Source organism: Centroberyx gerrardi, chromosome 7 (genome assembly GCF_048128805.1).
Source record: "Centroberyx gerrardi isolate f3 chromosome 7, fCenGer3.hap1.cur.20231027, whole genome shotgun sequence".
Lineage (NCBI taxonomy): Eukaryota > Metazoa > Chordata > Actinopteri > Beryciformes > Berycidae > Centroberyx > Centroberyx gerrardi.
In genome coordinates this window covers 25,425,367-25,446,259 of record NC_136003.1, presented here as the reverse complement: position 1 = coordinate 25,446,259, position 20,893 = coordinate 25,425,367, and the positions used below count along the sequence as shown (strand labels likewise).

Here is a 20,893-nt window from a genome sequence, read left to right as displayed (position 1 = left end):
TCATCAAAATTCCTCAGGCAACTTTGCCACGCTGTCGAAGGCTCCGCTATGCACACAGAATAAACTTTGTTGGAGTGTGTTGCGCTTCAGGGAGCCGGCTGTTGTTTGACCGGAGCCTTCTCCCTGGCATCTGTCCACCCCCACAGCTTTGAGTCACACTGGAGGAGCGGTGAGTCAGTGTTTAAGACTTACTGGCTATTTGAGGAGGTATGGGAAACCCCCCTAAAACAGGTTGTCGAAAATTTACAATTTACACTCATAATAAGAAAAGATTTATTTTACTTTTAGTGCTTGAATGAAGAATGTCACTATAAACACCATGTTATTTATGGTGTAATATCGGTTGGAATATTGGTTCTAGTATCGCTGTCCAATATAATAAAGCACTCAAGGGAATCTTAATAAACCTCCACAGTCCACAGTCCTTTTCTCACACAAAATACCTGTTTCATGACAACTTAACTGCATATATACTTACATATAAGTACATACATAAATATACATACTGTACATACATACATACATACATACTGTATGGCAAAGTTGATTTTAAGAGGTTTTTACCTATGAAAGAAAACCTTTTCAACATATTAATTTCCATATTCCGGGCAGCCTACTTTGAGTCTATTTGAACCCATGTGGGAAAATACATGTCATACACTTAAGAGCATGTTTATGATTTGTGTTCAAAATATACAAAAATTAGCCCAAAATGTATTTGTACATTCATTAGAAATATATTTAGAGGGGATATACTCTAAATATATTTTAAATATACTTAGGCTTTAGTTACAGTAAAATGTAGGTAATGTATTTCCAGTGTCCAATGAATGTTATCTACATGTATCAATACATTTTTTGCCAGTTTTTATATATTTTCAAAACACATCATTACATAGGCTATATGTAATGATATTATATATTAAGTATACAGCATATATATTTTTTTTTCCCAGTATGGGTAAAGTTATAAACACTGAGGAAATAAACTTGGCTCACCTTCGGCGACAGTGCCCAGGAGAAAGACGACAGGCAGATAACAGAGTAACATTTTTCAAGAACTTTGATGCTAATTTTGAGAACGAAGGTTGGTCTGAGGAACAGCCGGGTGTAAACTCCCGTTGTCTGCCGGTGTAACGGTGTCACGGTGTAACGGTGCTGCTACAGACGCACTTTGCTCCAGGCTGTCGGTGCCTGCCACAGGTGGGTCGGTCTGGGAGCTGCAGCCGCTCACAGTATTAAAAGCTTTAGTCCCTCCTCTCATTGGGGCGCCTCCCATGTCAGTCATCATTATTATCATCCTGTAGCTTTAGCTCTGCCTCCTCCTGTGGACCTATGCTTTGACCATAAACAGTACAAACGAGAACTTCAGTAATACATATATAATATTTAATAATAATATAATAATAATAATATATAATAATATTTAATATTGTGTGGATTTTCTAAAGGGGAAATCCCCCTTACTATAAACTTACTATTGAATACTGACGGAAAACACTTGACATATGATAGTGAATAGGCAACAATAAAAAAATACCATAAAGTAAAATAAAGTAATAAATAAAGGATATTATTGTGATACCACAGAATATATAAACAAATATTATAGTGTTGTTTTCAAAGGATAGCTTGTTAAGAAAGACTCTAGCAAAGCTCCACTGCACAGCCTAACTTTAGCCTTTGTGGTACAATCAAAGAAAATTTTTCACTCATATTTGACTAATTTTACCATATCTGGGGGTGTTACACAATGAAATACCCAACAATGGCCAAAAGCCAGGATGAGGCGCTTTGTTAAATATAGCCTTATCAATTCCACATTTCCATAAAAACAAATATCCAGTGGAGTTTTCCTATTGAATGACACATACCGGTATTTGTTTTTTATTTACATTACAGTGTTTACCAAAATAAATGCAATGTATACTGAAGGTGCCTTTGTTACAAGCTGCATAGTGATACAAACAAAAAACATGATCTGCAGTAGCTACAATGCAGGGAAAATACAACTTTCTCAAGCTCATCCCAAAATGCTTGCCATTGGTAGGGCCTATAGCCTTTAAATTCAAATAGTGCTCATATTACAGTAGAATTTTCTATTATTGGCCTATTTTTGATTTGATATTCAAACCTCAAGAGGGCTTTTTGTCCTCTGTGGTACAGGATCAGCCAAATTTCCAAAATGTTCGGCTGGTATCTCTTTTGGGTTCATCCACTTGAGTGTAAGCCTGTATCAGTCTGCTTTGTGGAAATTGTTTTGAAGATACTCTGACACAGACACATATTTAAGCTTATTTCTGTTCTATTTTGACTTATGCCGCAGCAGCTGCCCTGTCAGAGGTTTTCTGATGGATCTTTATTGTCCAAAAATGAGAACGCTAAATCACACAGAATGAAGAGGATCAGACTAATAAACCCTCCACAATGTCATCCCTTATCGTGGACTTTTAAATGGGCTTGCCTATTTCAGGCTAAATTGGCTTTGTTACGTATTACAAAGAAAGAACATTTAAAAAATCCATTCTGTAATAATTTCTGTAGTTATGTAACCTGAGACAACAGTATGAAGGGAGTAAATAAATATAGCTGCCAGGCCTTTGTTACTTGCTTCACTTAAGTTAGGGGCTTACAGTGAAGGTTTTAGTGTTATTAACTCCACTATGACTAAAATGATAGCATCACTCACGTAGTCTGCCATGCAAATAGTTTTCCCTGTCAACTAAGTATTCTCCTAAACTATGGATTACTTTGACTTTTAAATTTGAAATGTGCAAATTCTACAAAATAATACTAATTCATATCTTGTTCATCATGCCAACTGTTAATATAGTAGAGACACTTTGCATCACATTCATAACACAGTCTACACAGGAACAAAATTCACATGCTACTTATAACTTTATATTCATATATCTTGAATACTCATATCCACTGTTCATACTGTTGATACTGTTAATACTGTTCATACTGTATATATCTTAACACATTCATACTACCCTTATAGCTTATGTTATTTATATATATATGTATATACATGTACATACATTACACTGCACTTTTACTGCTTCTATTGCAGTTCATTCTATTCTTCTGGTTAGATGCTAAACTACATTTCGTTGTATTAGTACTTGTACTCTGTGCAATGACAATAAAGTTGAATCTAATCTAATCTCGCCTATCTGAATCAATGTGAAGGAGCTGCAGCTTGACAAAAAAGATTGATTGCTGGGCTCCTCATCCTGTCAAGGAGAGTGAGCCCAGCCACCCTGAGGAGAAACTTAATTTTGGCCGCTTGTATCTGCAATCTCATTCTTTTGGTCACCACACAGAGCTTGTGGCCGTAGGTGATGGTCGGAACAAAGATTGACCCCAAGATTGATCACAAGAGCTTTGATTTGTGGTTCAGCTCTCTCTTCAGCACCACGGTCCAATGCAACACCCACATTACTGCAGTCGGTGGTCAATCTCTCAATCCTTCTTGACCTCACTCGTGAATAAGACCCCAAAATACCTGAACTCCTCCACTTGGGGCAGCTGCTGACCCCTCACCCGGATGGGACAAGCCACCTTTTCCCGGGAGAGAGCCATGACCTCAGACTTGGAGGTGCCGATCCTCATTGACTAAACACGTTTCAGTGCACATCATGGTCCAATAAAGTCAGAAGAACAGCATCATCTACAAAGAGCAGAGATGCTACCCTAATGTCACCAAACCAGACAGTCTCCAGACCTCAGCTGGGCCTTGATATCATCTGTGATTGTCACAAACAGGAGAGGGGACGAGGCACGTCCTTGTTGTGAGTCTGATGCCCACCTTGAACAAGCTTGACTTAATGCCAAGAATGTGAACACAGCTCTCGATCCAAGTGTATAGTGACCAAATGGCTCGCAGCAGTGGCCCTGGCTCCCCATGCTCTTGCAGCACCTCCCACAGGATGCCTTGAGGAACAGGGCCATAAGCCTTTTCCAAATCCACAAAATGCATGTAGACAGGATTGGCAAATTCCTATATAACCCCTTGATTATCTGCAAGGGGGTAAAAAGCTGGCAAACTGTTCCACGACCAGGACCTTCTGAATCTGAACTTCGACAATCAGCCAGAGTCTCTTTTCCAGCACCTTGGCATAGGCTTTCCCAGGGAGGCTGAGCAGTGTGATACCTTGATAGTTGGAACACATCCCCCGGTCCCCTTTTTTTTTTTAGAAAACGGGGACCACCACCCCTGTCTGCCAATCCAAAGGCACTGTGCCAGCATCTGCCAGCACTGCCTTCTGCACAGAGGGCGTCTATCAAGGTTTAGGAGTTCCTCAAAGCTCTCCGATCACCTTCCGACAATGTCCCGAGTTGACGTCAGCGTTTCCCCACCCCTGCTGAAAACAGTCTAGACAATGTCCTGCCTTCTACTCCCGAGTTTTGCAGAACCTCTTTGCGGCTGCCCGAAACGCCCGTCAAGTAAGAGGCAAGGGCGAAGCAGACCTAGGTGTCGGGGACCTTCGTCACTTCATAATATCATCATCGTAATAAAGTGTCTACAGTTGTTTTCTCACACAAAACATATTTTAAAGCACACCAACTATATATGCCAAAATTAATTTTGAGAGGGGATTTTGGCAGTGAAATGCCTTTTTGGCATAGACAGCCTACTTTGTAAACAATCTATTTGAACCCACACAGAAATAATACATATTATTGCATATACTTCAGAATATGTTTAGAGATATGTTTAAAAATTGGCTGAAAATGTATTTGTACATGTCATGTCATGTATTTGTACATGACATTAATTCAAAATATATTCTAAGTGGCCAAGATATATTTTGGATATACTTGCAGATATGTGTTGTCATCAGTGCACAGTCTATGAAATTGTCCATTATTAACCATCATACTATGTGGCATTACTTCTTCTAAAACAAGTCACTTGAAAGCTCCCACAGAGCACAGCAGGCTTTTCTTTACTAGGTCAGCTTGATCATAACATGAAAAAGCATGACTGATTATCAAGGAAGTATTTTCTTCCTGGAATCGGGTTGTATGACTGGACATATTTTTGTTGTACTAAGTGAGTCAGCATTTAAATCTTAGTTAATTTTTGGAGAAGAATGGGGACGTTGTAGGAAATCAATGATAAAATTAATTCTACTTATATCATGACTGGTTATCAAGGAAGTGTTTTCCTGGAACCGGGTTGTGTGATTGAACATGTCATTGTTTTACTAGGGAGTGGACTTTATCTGAACATAAGATGATATATTAATAGATTATTTTACTCTCCAACTATTTGATACATCCACATTTTTTCCAAACAGATTCACTTACTATCTTGTTGCATTTTCCATGAGACTATTTGTTTTGAGCTGTTTTATAGTGCTGCTATAGGCAACTCCTTCATCAGAGACGTAACAAATATCCAACAGTATTATAAACACACACGCCTTCCTGACCTCAGGCTTATCTGATGCAAATACTCAGGATCATTGCAACATTTTTCATTGCCTAGTGTTGATTTTCAGCCTGGCAACCACCATGATTAATTCCAGTAGCTGTTCATTGTGGACACAAGTGTGTCTTATTTCAAAACCGATCCTGGGTGAAAAGCATAGTTCCATAAACACACTGTACAAGGTTCCAGTACAGTAAGATTGAAATTAAATTATTTCTGCACTCTCTATAGTCTCTGTTCTTGGTGGATGGTTGTATCCTGAGCTGTTAGCTTCCCTTCAGTTGAATACATTAGGTTGAAGGAGATCATATATGAACTTTCTGACAAAACAGAGATGGGCAACACGACTACAGCAGGAACATGTTGTAACTGGACTACATCAAAGTGAATAATATAGCTTCAAGGAACAAAATTATCTTTAGAAAACACTATTGAACACAAGTCCATGATATTGACCAACCTCATTATAAACCATATTGATTTTGTCCTAATGCTAGTGCTAATCCCTTAGCTAAGCTCTAAGATACACACAATATTACCCATTTACTATGCATCCTATACAGAAGAAAGACTCCTTTTGCCATTTTTCTGTATGATAGCGTAACTCCTCTCATCTCTGACTCGACAGCATCATTGAAACTCACTCCACTCTTTATTGCTGCTGTTCACCATCCCCTATCTCCCTGTGTACACAGCTCAATATGCAGTCTTTCTCCCAGCTTTGAAGATAAGAAGATCACACACATCACTCTCACATCCACACAGATGTGTGTCCACTGGAGGAAGAAAGAGGCAACAAGAGGATAGACACCGGGGGACAAAAACCTCAGGAGCCGTGTTTTGGCAGGCCGCCCGCTGTTCAGAAAGCCCGGGGCTAAGTCAGCGTCTGGCGTGGTGCGTCCAGCCAAAAAACACCTCCTTGACATTCAGCTCAGGGAATACACACACAGTACTGTCTTCCTGACTGAGACAAGCTGCCTTGATCTGAGCAATGCTCTTCATGGGTTGCTTGGTAAAAACACATCACATTCCTCCCGGTCACACCTTTGCCGTTTTATTAGCCTTGCTTTAACCTTTATGGCGTGATTTTTCATTTTCCAATCAAAGCGGTCGACGCTGAACACAATGCACTTATCAACACCGAGTCATGATGATGTAGAGGAAGCACTGAGAGAAAAAAATGAACAGAACGGAGACTTGGGCTATGTCATCATCACACTATAGCTAAATGAAAAATGCAGTCATTTATTAACAGAAAAGGGGATTGGCTTTGAATCACACTGATTTCGGGTGTGATTGCAAAAGCCTATGTGCATAAAGACAGGGATTTCTTAAGGGTAATGTCAGCGGTGGGTGTAGGGTTAGATTTTAGATAAATCAATGTGAAGTATAGCATTTGTAATTCCAATGTGTGCAAGCAGCACTTCCACAGATCATTTGATGGAGATAGGAAGACAACCCACTTCTCTTTTTAATTTAAGGAAGTGTTTTAATTCCTCCAAAAGGTGTTGAAAAGGAAATGAAAGGCTACCAACTCACTGATGTATATCAGAGTATCAAAGTATCAAATATCAAAGTTAAAAGTAGGTTAAATTCACTCACCTGGTAGAAATACTGCATTTAATCTAATTCAAATGAAAATCAATGCTTTTGATTTGAATTAATATATGGCACAGTTTTGGATCATTCTGCCAGGTACAGCACTCAAGGGTTTGAAACTGGAAAAGACTCATTTCTGATATTAGAGCCAATGAAAATATATTTATAATGGAGAGGTTAACTTTTTCTCTGACAGTATGTTGGGAGCTGGGAGAAGTGAGCTGAGTACATTAGACCACTGAGACCAGACTTTGTGTAGGGATAATGAACTCAGACGTACTAGATGTGAATAATGTATGCGCCCACTTAAAATTCCAATTGTGTTTCTCTTATTCTGGTTGTTTATCTTTATTTTGTTCTTATTTTCTATTAATGTTCACAGAAATAAGTGACAGAGAAAAGGAAGTGAAACAATCTGATTTAACCAGGGAAGGGAACAAAAGGAAAAGCCATTGCGACCCACTCTGTAATTGATGTATTCACCAATAAAAGAAAAAAATCTAAAAGAAAAAACCACTGGGGAGGCTCTGGTCATTTCTTAGTTGAATGGCTCCTGTAACATTGGTGTTCTGCCCTGGATCACCAGCTCCCATGTTGGTGTTGTTTTTATTGATGCGTGGCCTGAATGCAGACTTTAAGATGTCCATTAAACTCTCTCCTCTATTAGAAAGACTTTGCTATTTTTCCTTTAATTCCAGGATGCGCTGTTGAATTGTCTCAATGAGCAGCACAACCATCTGTAATGCGGACAGGCACAGAAATTGTGGGTTTGAGACAGAAACTCAGACTGAGATGAAGTTATAGTTCTTGCTTGCTTGCCTGAAAAAAATCATGTATGATCCACAAAATGTAGAGGCAAAAAACCGAACAATCACTAAAAAGGAATCTTAACCTGTAGAGAAGAATTAGCCAAGCATAGTTAAATTTCAGTGTGCATTGTCCTTGTTAAATTAACTGACAAATCACTAAACTACTATAGCTAAAAATAATATAAAGACATACTGCATTCCACTTCTGATAGAACACCATCACCACCCAGTGGTGAAAAGAAGCACAGCCACATAAGGCATTGGTGAGCCTCATATGAGGGATGCAGGGGCTAATCATGATACACACCGCTGATAAGCAAGACTGACCAGCATGGCAGCAAATAGCTTGATGCCAAGTTACATACAATCAGTAGCAATATCCTGTACACACCTTGGATAAGGACTGATAAAGGGACACTTAACACTTAATTTCATTGTAAACATAAACACATAACTAATGTGTCAAACATCGATAACACCATTTACCAGATAAAGGATGAGAGTAATAGTTCTTGATAACAGTATTTTATTGTTTTTTCCCTAATCAGTTTTAAACTCAATGGACAAGTACAGCCTTGTGAAACATGTCACAAGAATCTGAAAGAAAATAAAAATGGAGGATAATATCAGCTACAAAATTTGGCGGTGACAAAAAGAGGGAAAGAAAGACAATAGAAAAAAAAATGCAATTTATATCTGGGTCAAAATTCAGAAAATTAAGATTTAGTGTTTTGTACATTTTTTGTAAACAATAAGCATACGCCAATACAATATGTCAAGTAACAAAATCTATGGAGGAGACAGGAGGTCTAACTGTAGACTGAACACTGGTTGGCATCAGACATTTACAGAAACCCTTAAGCAACACCAACTCTTAACGGGTCACAGAAATGTCATTTACACAAATGTTTAAAAATAGTCACACAGAATCATGACATTTTTCCATACAACAGTATCTCTGCTACGTACATCAAACCTTCACTCCTTTGTCCCTGGTTTACAGTGATATGAGGTATATGATAGGCAAATTCTAGTTCTTGTTTACCCCCCAACCATTCAACACAGCATATTATTCTAGTGGTCAGTCACTGTCCCCTATGATATTGTAACATTGCAGTCATTCAGCCATGTTTCATGATTGCTTAAAACAAGGGGGCATTGGGGCATAAAAGGGTTTAAAAACTCATTCAGCAGAGTGATATCATTTCCAGCACTAAGGGCCAGTTTTAGCAATGGAAGACAGCGCAATTATTGTTGGATTTACAAAAAACGCACAGCATAAACACAGAATCATTGTGTGGACAGCAAGAAATTACATCTAACACTTTCTATATCTTTAGACAATGTCTTGCACCTGCATTTCCCAGGAATAGGCACCAAAATTTCTAACGGGACAAATACGCTTGGTACTGCCAGCACACATGAAAGGTCTGATCAGTCTGTTACAAATACGCACAATTTTAGCCAGTCGCTTTTTCCTCATGTACGGCTGCCTCAGTAACAGCAGAAGAAATCAGTCACTAACATATTGGTCATCAAATTCAATAATAAAGCTGCTAAACTGGGTAACAATTAAAACTAAAACTAGGGGCTGTGAATTACATTTACATTATCCCATTTAAATGTTAATATTTTTTTTTTTAAAAGACCGACCCCCCAGCTCCCTCCCACAATCTAACCCTTCCCTAAACATGATAAGGAGAAAAAGAGACAATGTTAATAAAAAATCCCATGACCATTCCCACCCACCTTTGCGTATAAACCCTGCCCCCCCCACCCATCCGCCCGCCATCCCGTATAAACCATGCCATCATACTCCCATCCAAACATGTTCAACCCCAGAAACCCCCGTCTGCATATGCCCAAACCCAACAACCAGACATCTCTTTCGAAAGCCAGCCCATTCCTGACGTTTCAGCTTTCCTGATCCAATGGGGTAGTTTATTCAATGTAATAAACGGCTCAAAGTGCTAATTGGATTCTTTTAAAGAAATAAAGAGAACCGAGGAAGAATAGGGGGACAGGAGGGGGAAGGCCGTTCCATCGCTGTCCAACAGCAACCTCTATTGGCCAAAGAAAAGCCCTAACATCACTTTTGTTCTCCAAAAATATAACAAGGACAACATTTACCCCCTAAACCAACCCCCTTTCTTCCTCTACTTCACCTGGCAGTTCCCCAGAATGATTAAATCTGTTATTTTACATAATATATATTCTTATAAATATATATATATGGCCCTTATTGAAGAAAACATGAGTTTCACATTGACAAGAAAGTACCATAATCTCTATATAGCCAAGTGGAAAGTGTTCTCAGTGAGCTGGCAGCAGTCTGTTATTGTCACACTCATTCACCAAGGAATAAAACATAATAACAACAAGAAAAATCCTCTCTGAAGTCGCAAACTTACACTTCTGAAATGAGCGCTCACTGCACCCCATAGGCTTCTCCTTTTCCACTTTTTCCTGAGTAATACTTTTAACCTTGTAACAGACAATAACTTCTTTTTTTTGCTATTTCAGTTCTGGGCTATTCCCTGCCATCATGGTTATTTCCATTATTATTTTACAATTGTAAAGTTGATTGCTAAAACACGTCAGCTCATGGGAAAATCCATTGCTACTCTATGCTTGTTTAAAAAGTACTTTCAATTTAACGATTAACAAGCAGACCTAATGACACTAATATGAAATGAATAAACAGAGTCAATACATACTTAAAAAAAAAAAATGGATATCTAGAAACAAAAAATTGCATTTGTAGGAGGCCTTGCAGGCTTATCCTGGGGAGAGGAGTGGGGCATATAAACAGCGTCAGTATAATAATTAAAATAAAAATGTCACTTAAAAAAATAACAATAATAATAATAATAATAATAATAATAATAACAATAATAATAATAATAATAAAATAGGAGCACTAAAAAAATGAAAACAAAAAAATGAACTTTCAACAACAGAATGTTCTCACCCTCCCAGGCCCTCATCTGTAGCTTTGGCTTGTTGGGGTTTTGGAACCTGTACTTACTGGCTCATTGACATCGGCTAACAAACTACTATACCCTGAGAATTCAGACACAGGCGTCCGTATCCTGTGGTCCACCTCCCCGCTAGAGTCAGTGCCATAAGACAAGCCGCGGCCGTCTGACTTGAACTGGGAGCCAAAGGCCTGGGCAAAGTTCTCTATCTGGTAGGAAGGCTTGGAGGAGTCCAGAGAGGCCAGGTCCTGCGAGGGGGCCAGAGGGTAGACCGCGGTGCCGTTCTTCACCGGCGGCTGGTCCTTCTGGCTGCTCAGGTCAGATGGGCTGATCTGGTAGGAGGAAGGGGGAGTGGAGGAGTGGTGCTTCTCCATCTGGTCGGTGAGCTCCTGAGACGGGGTGAGCTGCTGGTGTGTGGAAGGCTCCAGGCTGCTCAGGTGGAAGCTGTGGTGCTGCGGTGAGGAGCCTGTCAGCATCGCAAAGTGAGACTTTGGCACGGAGGAGGGCAGCGAGGGCGAGGCCACCGACTGGCCGAACCCGCACTCCAGAGGGGAAGTAGTGTAGATGTTCTTGTCGGAGTAGAGGGGGTTGCCCGGGTGGGAGCTGGTGAACGGTCCGGAGGCGGGAGGCCCAGGGCCCAGAGGGAAGCTGGCACTGTGGCTGGTGCGCTCCAAGGCCTGCAGCAGGAAGCGGGAGTATTCGTGCATGATGACAGTCTTGTCTCCAGATGGGCTGGGGGTGTCGGTGTTGTGGCCGAGGTCGGGCCCATCAGCTGAGGGAGGGTGCAGCTCCACATGCTGGTCACCGATGTCAAAGTGCACGTCGTGGTGCGAGCCGTCGGGTTTCTGAGCATAGTGGTCGAGCAGGCTCTGCAGCACCTCGTCGGGGATCCCCGACTTGTCGTGCTTGTCCACGCCCATGGGAGAGGCGTCCAGCAGACTCAGGGGCGTGTCGCTGTCCATCACACCGGAAACCACACCCTGGATGACCGACTGCTGGGAGGACAGGTGACCAACGCCAACGTCATACTCGTTGCTGGTTCCTCCTGCCACCCCGGGCCCTGATACGGTTGCATTGTTTGCTGCATGAAGGTAGCGTCTCTTCTTGAGAAACTGCATGGCGTCGTCGTAGTTGCTGCTGGTGGGGCCTGCTTTGACCCCGTTACCCTGCATGAGGCCAAGGCCATGCATACCCCCACTCTGCTCCATGGGGCCCGGTTTGGCCTGTCCCAGTCCCACCTTATCAAGGCCCTTACGATTGGCCCTTTTGAATGCCATCTTTGGAGCTCGGCCATGGTGGCCCTGGTGCATGCTGGGTCCTGGCTCAGTAGAGGAGGACACCGTTTGATTCGGCACAGAGTATTCATGGACACCGTAGCCTCCAGATACTGGTCCGTGGATGTGCGAGGCCCCCAACCCTGCTGCTCCTCCTCCTGTTCCCTGCTTCTTCTTCTTGCGCTCCCCTGCCTCTCCAGAGTTTTTGGACCTTCCCCTCTTTCTGCCAGTAGTCCCAGCATTTCCCTGAGTGATTCCATAGCTGCCATGCCCCATGTCTGCACAACCCATGTCCAACATCCCAGGCTCCAGCCCCTTCTTTATGGCTTCTCCACAGGTTCGCTTGTGCTTAAGCAATCGGTCTGTCCTGGAAAAATACTGCAGGGCAGAAACACATGTTCTCTTTGAGACAAATAATGAAGAATAATCTTACGTCAAGGGATACAAAAATGAAATGCAATGCAAATCCAATTTTAGTACACAACAAATCCAATTTTCCCCATTTAGAAAGCCAAGTTATGAAGTTATGAAAACCCTGTGGGGGATACTTGAGGCTCACTAACCTGTTGGCAGGTCTCACATCTGTACGGCTTTTCTCCACTGTGTGTCCTCTTGTGCCTCTCCATGTGGTACTTCTGAATGAAACGCATGTTACACTGGTCACAGCTGAATGGCTTCTCTCCTGGCATACAGGAAAAAGCACGGGTCAAGGTCAGATATCGTCAGGCTCACTGGAAGCACTGGGTGATTCACAGGTTGTGTCAGGCCCTTTGGTGATATGAATGGTTGTTGTTATTTAATCACTCACCACTGTGAATCTTCTCATGCCGCTGGAGTAGGTACTTCTGAATGAAACTCATGTTGCACTGACTGCATCTGAATGGTCTTTCACCTGAAACAAGGCAAGCAGAGGTTTATATGGTTACAATATGCTGTATAGTGAGTACTAGCCACCATTGCCATTACCTTTCCTCGTCAAGGTTTGCTTGGACTTGAAAATATTGTCTTATCCATTATTTTCATGGACGGATAAATGAAAAGCTTTAACTGAAAAAAAAAACAGCCTTCACCTAGAGCTAATTGGCTGCAACAGCATTTCTTACATTTGCTAAAGAGGGGTCGTGGAAAGGAATGTGAAAATAAAATGAGTCAACAGCTTAGTTCTATCAAGCTGCAGCACATGCTCATCAATTCTATAACTAAAAATGGCCATAAAATACAGCATGACCAGGTAAAAAAAAAACACTAGCGAAACTAATTTCTGAAACTATACTACTTGCTTATGCTCCATCTCTAGCTGATTATTCCACTTTTAAAATGTATTTTCTTCCCGTCTGCATCACAGAATTCTAGCAGTTTCTGACGAGAGGATTTACAAAATCAGATGTGTTTACAACAAGACAGTGATGGTCACCTGATTAGATGCTATGGTTAGCAAACTAACAAGCTGACATTATCTAAACCACATAATAGATCACATGTATCAAATGGGGAACTGATTCCAAATCAAAAACCGCACAAAAATGAAGCATGTTTATTCAGTTCTGGTGAGACAGGTTGTACATTTAGAAACACAATCAGCTTTGCACAGATACTGTTGCCCAAGAACCTCCAATGTGGACCTCCAATATGGCCGCCAGAGGGTGCGTAATCTCACCTGTAAACCCTTTATACTAGGGTATGAAAAAATAATCCAATATTCAATGAGGTTAAATCTCAAACTGAAAGGATGCCTGCACTCATCCTTTGTCTGACATAATTTCAATACAATGTGATGAATATGCCGCTGCAAGACAAGTGTCGGCTATAAATATTCTTAATTAAAAATAAGAAACAAAGCCTCAAAGTAAGGCAGACATTATTCAACATTATCGATATCGATATAACAAATTACCGAATAGTATTTCCATTGTGGATTTGTCGTCAAAAATACTCAAGCCTATTTCCTCACTTTTTGTTTGTATTGTGAAAATGGTGATGCACTGCACACAGCAGTTCTGATGATGACGAGTCATCAAGACAAAGACCCACAGAACAGTAGTGTCTGGGAACACTTTGAGGAAAAGCCCAATAATGCAGTAACACGCATACAGCACAAGATCAACTTGGCATGCCACCGCAGTACAACAAGCATGCTCGAGCACCTGAAAACAAAACATCCCCCTGCAGACGATGGCAGAGCTTCTTCAAGTTAAGTGCAAATCTGTTACGTTACGACAACACTGACGCTCATAGCCTGAGATAACGTTAATTAACTTTGCTTAATGTTTAAGCAATAAAACGGTGTTCACTGCAGAGCTTTCCACAAGTACTAGCACAGTCCTGGCTTAAAATGATTTTTGGCTAAAGTGCCGTAGTCGTAATGATAACGTTAGTTTCAGTTTCTGTCAGCTGGCATGATGATGACGGCACGACGGAACTGTTTAGGTTTCTTCTTGAGCTGATTAAGAAATTATCAAAGTAATTGTTTGTTGCAAGCCTACTAATAAGACAAGAACAAGCACGAGAAAGAAAACCTGAAAATTGCAAACTAGTACCTGTGTGGATGAGGACATGTCTGCGTAGGTGATAGGAGCTTCTGAAGGATGCACTGCAGTGCTCACAGATGTGCGGCTTGGTTCCTGGCGACAGGCTGCCTCCATCTGCATCCAGCATCATTGATTGCTACAGAACAACAAAGGAGAAACGGAGGGGTCGGATTCGGTCAGCCTACTTCTATGTCATCTGGATACATTGTTATGGATCAGGAGGGGGAAGACTTATATATTCGTTAGAATCCATGTTTGATTAGCGTTATGCATGCTCTTTTGAAAATCATGAGGAGAATTTTACGAGGTAGGCATAAGTATGCATTACGAATATTTTTGTGCACCTAAATATGCATAATTGAATGTGCAATGACTACAATGGATCACTTGCAACATGTTTCCTATAGGTCTAGATATTAAAATACTGCTGAATAAAAGGTGAACAGAATATCCAATGTTATCTCTCATGAATGGCAGTTAGTATGATATTGTAAGACAGTAAATGTTGCAAAACTATCACATTTACGGTATGCATATCATCCTAATAGGTTAAAATTATGTTTATTACAGGTATAATACATCATATGAGTTGACCATATACATGGGTTTGGAGCAGCACACTAATCTTCCTATTCACTTTGTAGTGATTACTGAATGCTGTGGATGTGCAAAAATGGTTCTCAATTCGCTGAAACAACTAATTGGTGAGGACTTTAAATATTAAATATTTTATTTGCGCATCAAGATCTATGATACAATTCATAAATAAATGACGGAAAGATAGAATGGGAATATGACAAACCTTTGCCTCACTTCGTTTCTTTCTCGGCTTCCCCTCCTGTCCATCACCATTTGACCTTCGACCTTTTCTCCCAGTGGGCTCCTTTCCTAACCGACTCGGCAGCTGTGAGGATGACAAAGGGAGAGGGAGAGGCCGTGAGAGCAAGCCAAGACAAGGAAATTACTCGATTGAAGGTTAAGGGCCTTCAGTCTAAAACTAACATACATGCAAACGTTTGTGCATTGTGCCAACAAACATAACACTTTAACAATGTCTAGTAATGGTCTGTTTGAAACTCTTAGTGCTAGATGTGGTTCCAGTGGGCGGAATAACAAAGCTCTAAATTTATGGCCCTCTTCATGCCTCCCTCTATGGATAAACTGCCTGCAATTTGTGAGAGCCATTCATTTGGTATTATAACTAAAGAACTAAACACACAAACTGCACACCTCACTTCAGGCTGTTCCTGAATGTATCAATGCTCAAAATATTACCCTGTATTCAAATTCATCCTCTAACAAAGAATCTCTGCAGAGCATTCATTTCACAAGGGAGAGAATGGTATCCAGCTGCCCTTGAGCACTGATCCCACCCCTTTCTTCCTTTTGTTTACCACCCCTCATTGCCATTTCATTTTCAATTAAACTTTATTACTTGAACAGGCTGCACCTCACCGCCATATGGAGATGAATGTGGACGGCCGCACATGCAAGAGTTCTCAGAATCACCCCAAATGTTGGATAAGATTAGGAGCAAGTCTAGCCAAAACAAAATACGTCTGATTTTTAGTTAAAACGCACTGGCCCAAAGGGCACAAAATGGCTACACACTCACAAGAAGGCCATTAGCCTGAGAATAAGTGCAACAATTTGGAAGGCGAGCCCGCCAAAGAAAAATACTCCTGACTGCAGGGCTTTATTTTCTCCAACATAATTCTCCTCAGCATACTAAATTCATCATAAGTATGTGTGCCTGACTGAAAGTGGTCATTTGGAAAGGTTTTCTTTCTGTTGTCACAGGGCCAGAGGGCTCCAATTAGCTGCTGGCTTGTGTTTATATAAAGTGTCTTCACCCTCGAGTTGTCCTTGCATAGACCATTAAAAAAAAAATATGAAGTGCAGAGAATCATTTATTCTATTTTTTAACATACTTGCACCAAGAGCCTGATGACCTCCATGCCTGGCTATTGTTAGACAGAGGTATGTGCGTGTGTGTGTATGTCTAGCAAGCACAAAAGACAATTGAAATGAAGTGCAAGCTCAAACAAGACAGCCGTGTCCTTGCCAAGATGTTTTCATTCATGCTGACTGAGGCTAGATGACATCACCGTTCTAGCGAGTAGGGGGGGTGGGGGGTGGGGGGTGGGGGGGCTGATTTATATTTTGCATCTCAAGCCTTCAGTAGATTTATGTCACCATTACCCGTTCCACACAAGCTCCTCCCCTGCACCCCTCCTTTCTCAGGCTCCTCCTTCTCCATCCTGCTTTTAAAATATTGGCTGTTTGACAAGTCAGCACCCCAAAGGCTGGGGAGTCGATAAGAACCAAGCCTCAAGTATGGGGGGTTGACTTGAGGCTTGGACTTAACTGTGTAGGTGTTCACTATACCTATCTGATTATCTCCATTGAGGTTTTTTAACCTGTTCTTAATATGGGCCTACATTTCTGGTATTTGTGTAATTCTACATGGGCCACATTTGCATACACACAAAAAATGTGACTAATGTGATTAAGTCTATGATGGGAGTGAGGCAGAATCTATGTAAACACATAACACTCTGACTCTGTTAGTGGAATAATGTTTTTTGTTGGAGTACTCGTAACTGCAGTAACATATGTGTGGAGTGCTCAGATTTTACTCCCATTAATAGAGACCAGTCAGAACAAGTATACACCTTAATCATTTAATTAATCATGCGGTGGTTTGTGTCGTAGCTCATGTTGTTGTTCTCAAAAACACAATACTTGCAATAACCACATCAATGTAATCAATGTAAACCTGATTATTAGGGGAGGTGTCACCTTATGTAATCATGTAAACAGGTTAATCGCACAATTGTCTTTCTCTATTGGCAACAGTAACATTGTTGTGCGCAGATAAACGTAGCCATTGATTCAGAAAAAGAAATTAATTCCCCCTCCCATTCTCTTTCCCCATCACAGGTACTTACGTTGCCCATGCTGAGGTCGTGCACCAGCAGGCTCGGGTGGTTACCCACCGTCACCTCCAGCAGCTCTGTGCTCTTTCCAGGGCCTCCGGGGTACAGCGGCAGACGATAATCGTGCTCCGTCAGCTTTTCCTGCTTGATGCCCATGGCGTGAACATAGTCCCCCACCCCCCCACACCCCAGACTGCTACCCAGGGTGCCCCCGCTGCAGTCGGGCGAGTCACGCTCCTTCTTGAGGATCATCTCTTGTGGTGGAAGGTCCTGCATGACGGAATGGGCGGCCAGCCGGGTGAAGCTGGTCACCGGGGGAAGGTGGCTGAACATGATCATGCCAGGGCCAAAATTGGAGTCCATGCCCCCATTGGAGCGCAGGAATTCATTGCCTAGTTTGTCTTGAATGATGCTCATGGTGAATGTGGGCGGGCAGGTAGGAAAACTATAGGGTGCCAATCAGTGTCATCCTGAGAGGAAAATAACAGCAGGAGTCAATGAAAGAGACAAGAATAAACCACTGTATACTGCTTTTAGGAAGTACATAAGTAGCAATCAAGCAGTGAGGATAAACACAAATGATAGCTCACTAAACAATAATTATGGAGCCAGTTAAGCTCGATCTTCAGGAATCAGTCTCGCAGCCTCTGATCTCACAACTGAATGCTTAGTCGGATTATAAATGAGGGTTTGTGGGTCAACAAAGTGCTACAGTCTGGCATGGTGACATGTGGAAACAAGCAAAACACTGGACCTATACCAGACAACATTTCCTATCTTACATTACAGACAGTGTGTATATATTTTGCAGGGCCAAAAGGTCACTGTGACTGCAGTGCTGGAGGCGACATTAGATGAGGAAAGAGAGGATTGAAGCTCTGTGTTAATCTGTTTGATGGGCCTGCTCGACACAGTCATCCTATTTGCATGGGCTTATCTGCCAATGAGAGAGCCTACAGTCTGCATTTGAAAGGCTGTTGGTGTAGATACTCGACTGTTGGGCTGATCAATGGTATTAAGCATAAACAAATCAAGTGTCTGCTCTGTAATGGCTCCCCTTACCAAGGTGACTTTAATGTTTAATGCACACTGTTGTAAGAGTTGGCTGAGTCACATACTTCATACACGGATGGAAACTTAGGCGCAAGGTCAAGATGCAGCTCGTTAAAATTTAAAATGAAATGGGATTATGTCCAACTAACGTTGTCTTAAGAAAGGTAACGTTAGGAAGGTGTCCCTTTAACTCATTGATTGACGTTTCTCTGCATTTTTCGTCAAACGTTATATATTAATATTAATCCCAGTTATATTTCTCTCAACAGTTTTATAACAAACACCCATTCGACCGCTGCATGAACGAGCAATCTGGCTAATGTATGCTATCTGACTAATGCCAAATGCCTTCAGCTCCGACGGTGCGCTAGCAATAACCTACCTTGCTAACGTATAGCCAACTTTTTCAAATGCGAAACAAGACCTCGGTTACTCCAGCTAAGCTCTCATTTCTCAAATGCGTGTTTTTTCATTACACCGTGTAGTGAGTGAACCCTATGGTCTGTCTCCGTTCAAAAGCTATCAAGCTTGCTAGCCATGCAATTAGCTACCTAGCTAACCATTTGGCTAACCACTCTTACGGGGCCCTTCTTTGTGATGCAGGATCAAGCAATTATTAATATGGCCATGCAATAACGACAGTGGATGTCTGCACTGATGAATAACTTACCATGTAAGCTTGAATAGAAAACCCCTCAAAGCATTTGGAAGCTCTGTGCTCTTATCATTGTATGTGAACTTCCTTTTGGAGTTTTTGTTCAAATTAAAGAATTGTGATTTAGTGTTAAATAGAAGTGCAAAATGGCACTGCACAGTAGCGTTACACAAGCAAACAAAATACGCGAGTTGCCGAAATTATCAAGGACGTATGTTGACTTCCCCCTGAAAATGTCATTAAGGACAGTATTTGGTTACACAAACTGTACTTAAAACGTTACTATTTTCTCCTGGTCGCTCGTCTTGTGGATAGTGAACCGACTGTAAGTGATGGAGCGACAGCACAGGCAGCAGTGTTGACCCATAACAAACGGCCCATACAACTCCAACGAACAATGATGCTCGTCGGGCTAGCCGAGACAGCTAGCAGGCTAACTAGCGGTAATGTAACGTTACTGCGCTGCGCTTTGTTGTCTGTCCCGTACGCGTTCTTAAAACATTGTAGCGGTCAAGTCTTCCCCAAAGTTGAATTTTATGATTTCCCCTTACCAGTGCATGACCACGACCCGCTGTTTTGACTCGTTTAGATCACCTTCGCGTGTCCGTTTCAGTCTTTAGAGCCAAAACATTGTTCTCCCGCAGCTGCTGTGTTCTTCCATCTTGCCTCGGCGCAGGGGATTCTGGGTCCGGCAGGCGGACGGGTCCTGAGAAGAGACAGACTGGGAAGGAAACTGCATAACCTGGTGTTTGACTTAGGATAAGGTCTAGTGTGTGTACTGCTTTGCTAGGATTGTCTCTGCCAAATACTCCTGCCAATTAAGTACCTGAATTAAACTGAACACACTGTAGTGCACACCTTATAATATTTCATCCTCCAGGAGCACAAGAAGTATTGTAGTGATTGTTGCAAAGCTGCATGGGTTAAACTACCACCTCCAGTTGGTGATTATCATGAGGCAATAACAACCACCAATATAACCAAATTCAATTATTTTTTCAGAAAAGCATTGAATTATGTGTTCCCGCCCTTAAAACTCCCTAACCTCTAACTTACCTCAGTTTGATAGTACTTAGGCTACTGTGAATACTGTGAAATTAGGTCTTAAAAATGAATGTCCTCCTAAACTTTATTGTCATTCAGGACTATACACGGAAGAAGTGCACAGCAGAACGAAATTTTGTTTACATCCGGCTCAAAGTGTAATAAATATACTATAAAACTATGAAAAGCTACTATTAACTTTATTATAAAACAGAATATACTATAAACAGACATGAGTATATTGCACATAAGAGTATGTTGATGAGAGTGAGAATCAAACCATAAATAGCTGTTAATATAAACACACAGGGTATGATTAAAACAGTAGCGGTTTATGGTGATGTTACCATACTTTGTTACTTTTTTTGATCTCTTATGCTATCACTATAACATTCCTATAACATTCCTATAGGGATTCATAGGTTAGCTGAGCTATATGTGCAGTATTTGTACAGTATTTATTGCAGGATTACTGTAGTTATTTTTCATAATCCCTAGACGTGTCTTATATATCTGAAATGTTGACATAGACCTGCTACGCTTCACATAGTAGAGTGACAGGAGGCTA

The 20,893-nt window shown here is 41.3% G+C and overlaps 1 protein-coding gene across 1 annotated transcript; it reads right to left on the bottom strand.

The window, feature by feature from the left end:
- Positions 1–9,667: 9,667 nt before the first annotated feature.
- Positions 9,668–19,949, bottom strand: znf281a (zinc finger protein 281a). Its single transcript, XM_071912581.2, has 7 exons — positions 19,833–19,949; positions 17,586–18,043; positions 15,437–15,538; positions 14,644–14,770; positions 12,915–12,998; positions 12,670–12,788; positions 9,668–12,484 (listed from the first exon to the last, which is right to left on the bottom strand). The coding sequence occupies exons 2-7, from the start codon at positions 17,988–17,990 to the stop codon at positions 10,838–10,840; spliced, it is 2,484 nt and encodes an 827-aa protein (XP_071768682.2). The 5' UTR covers positions 17,991–18,043; positions 19,833–19,949; the 3' UTR covers positions 9,668–10,837.
- Between the last annotated feature and the right edge of the window lie 944 nt (positions 19,950–20,893).

What these genes read in the sequence shown, in the direction of transcription:
- znf281a (XM_071912581.2), bottom strand. Translation starts at nt 17,990, where the DNA reads ATGAGCATCATTCAAGACAAACTAGGCAATGAATTCCTGCGCTCCAAT. An exon ending in ACATGTCCTCATCCACACAG is followed by an intron (nt 12,999 to 14,643) that starts GTACTAGTTTGC and finishes GCCTTGTTTCAG; the next exon opens with GTGAAAGACCATTCAGATGC. An exon ending in GATGTGAGACCTGCCAACAG is followed by an intron (nt 12,485 to 12,669) that starts GTTAGTGAGCCT and finishes TCTGCCCTGCAG; the next exon opens with TATTTTTCCAGGACAGACCG.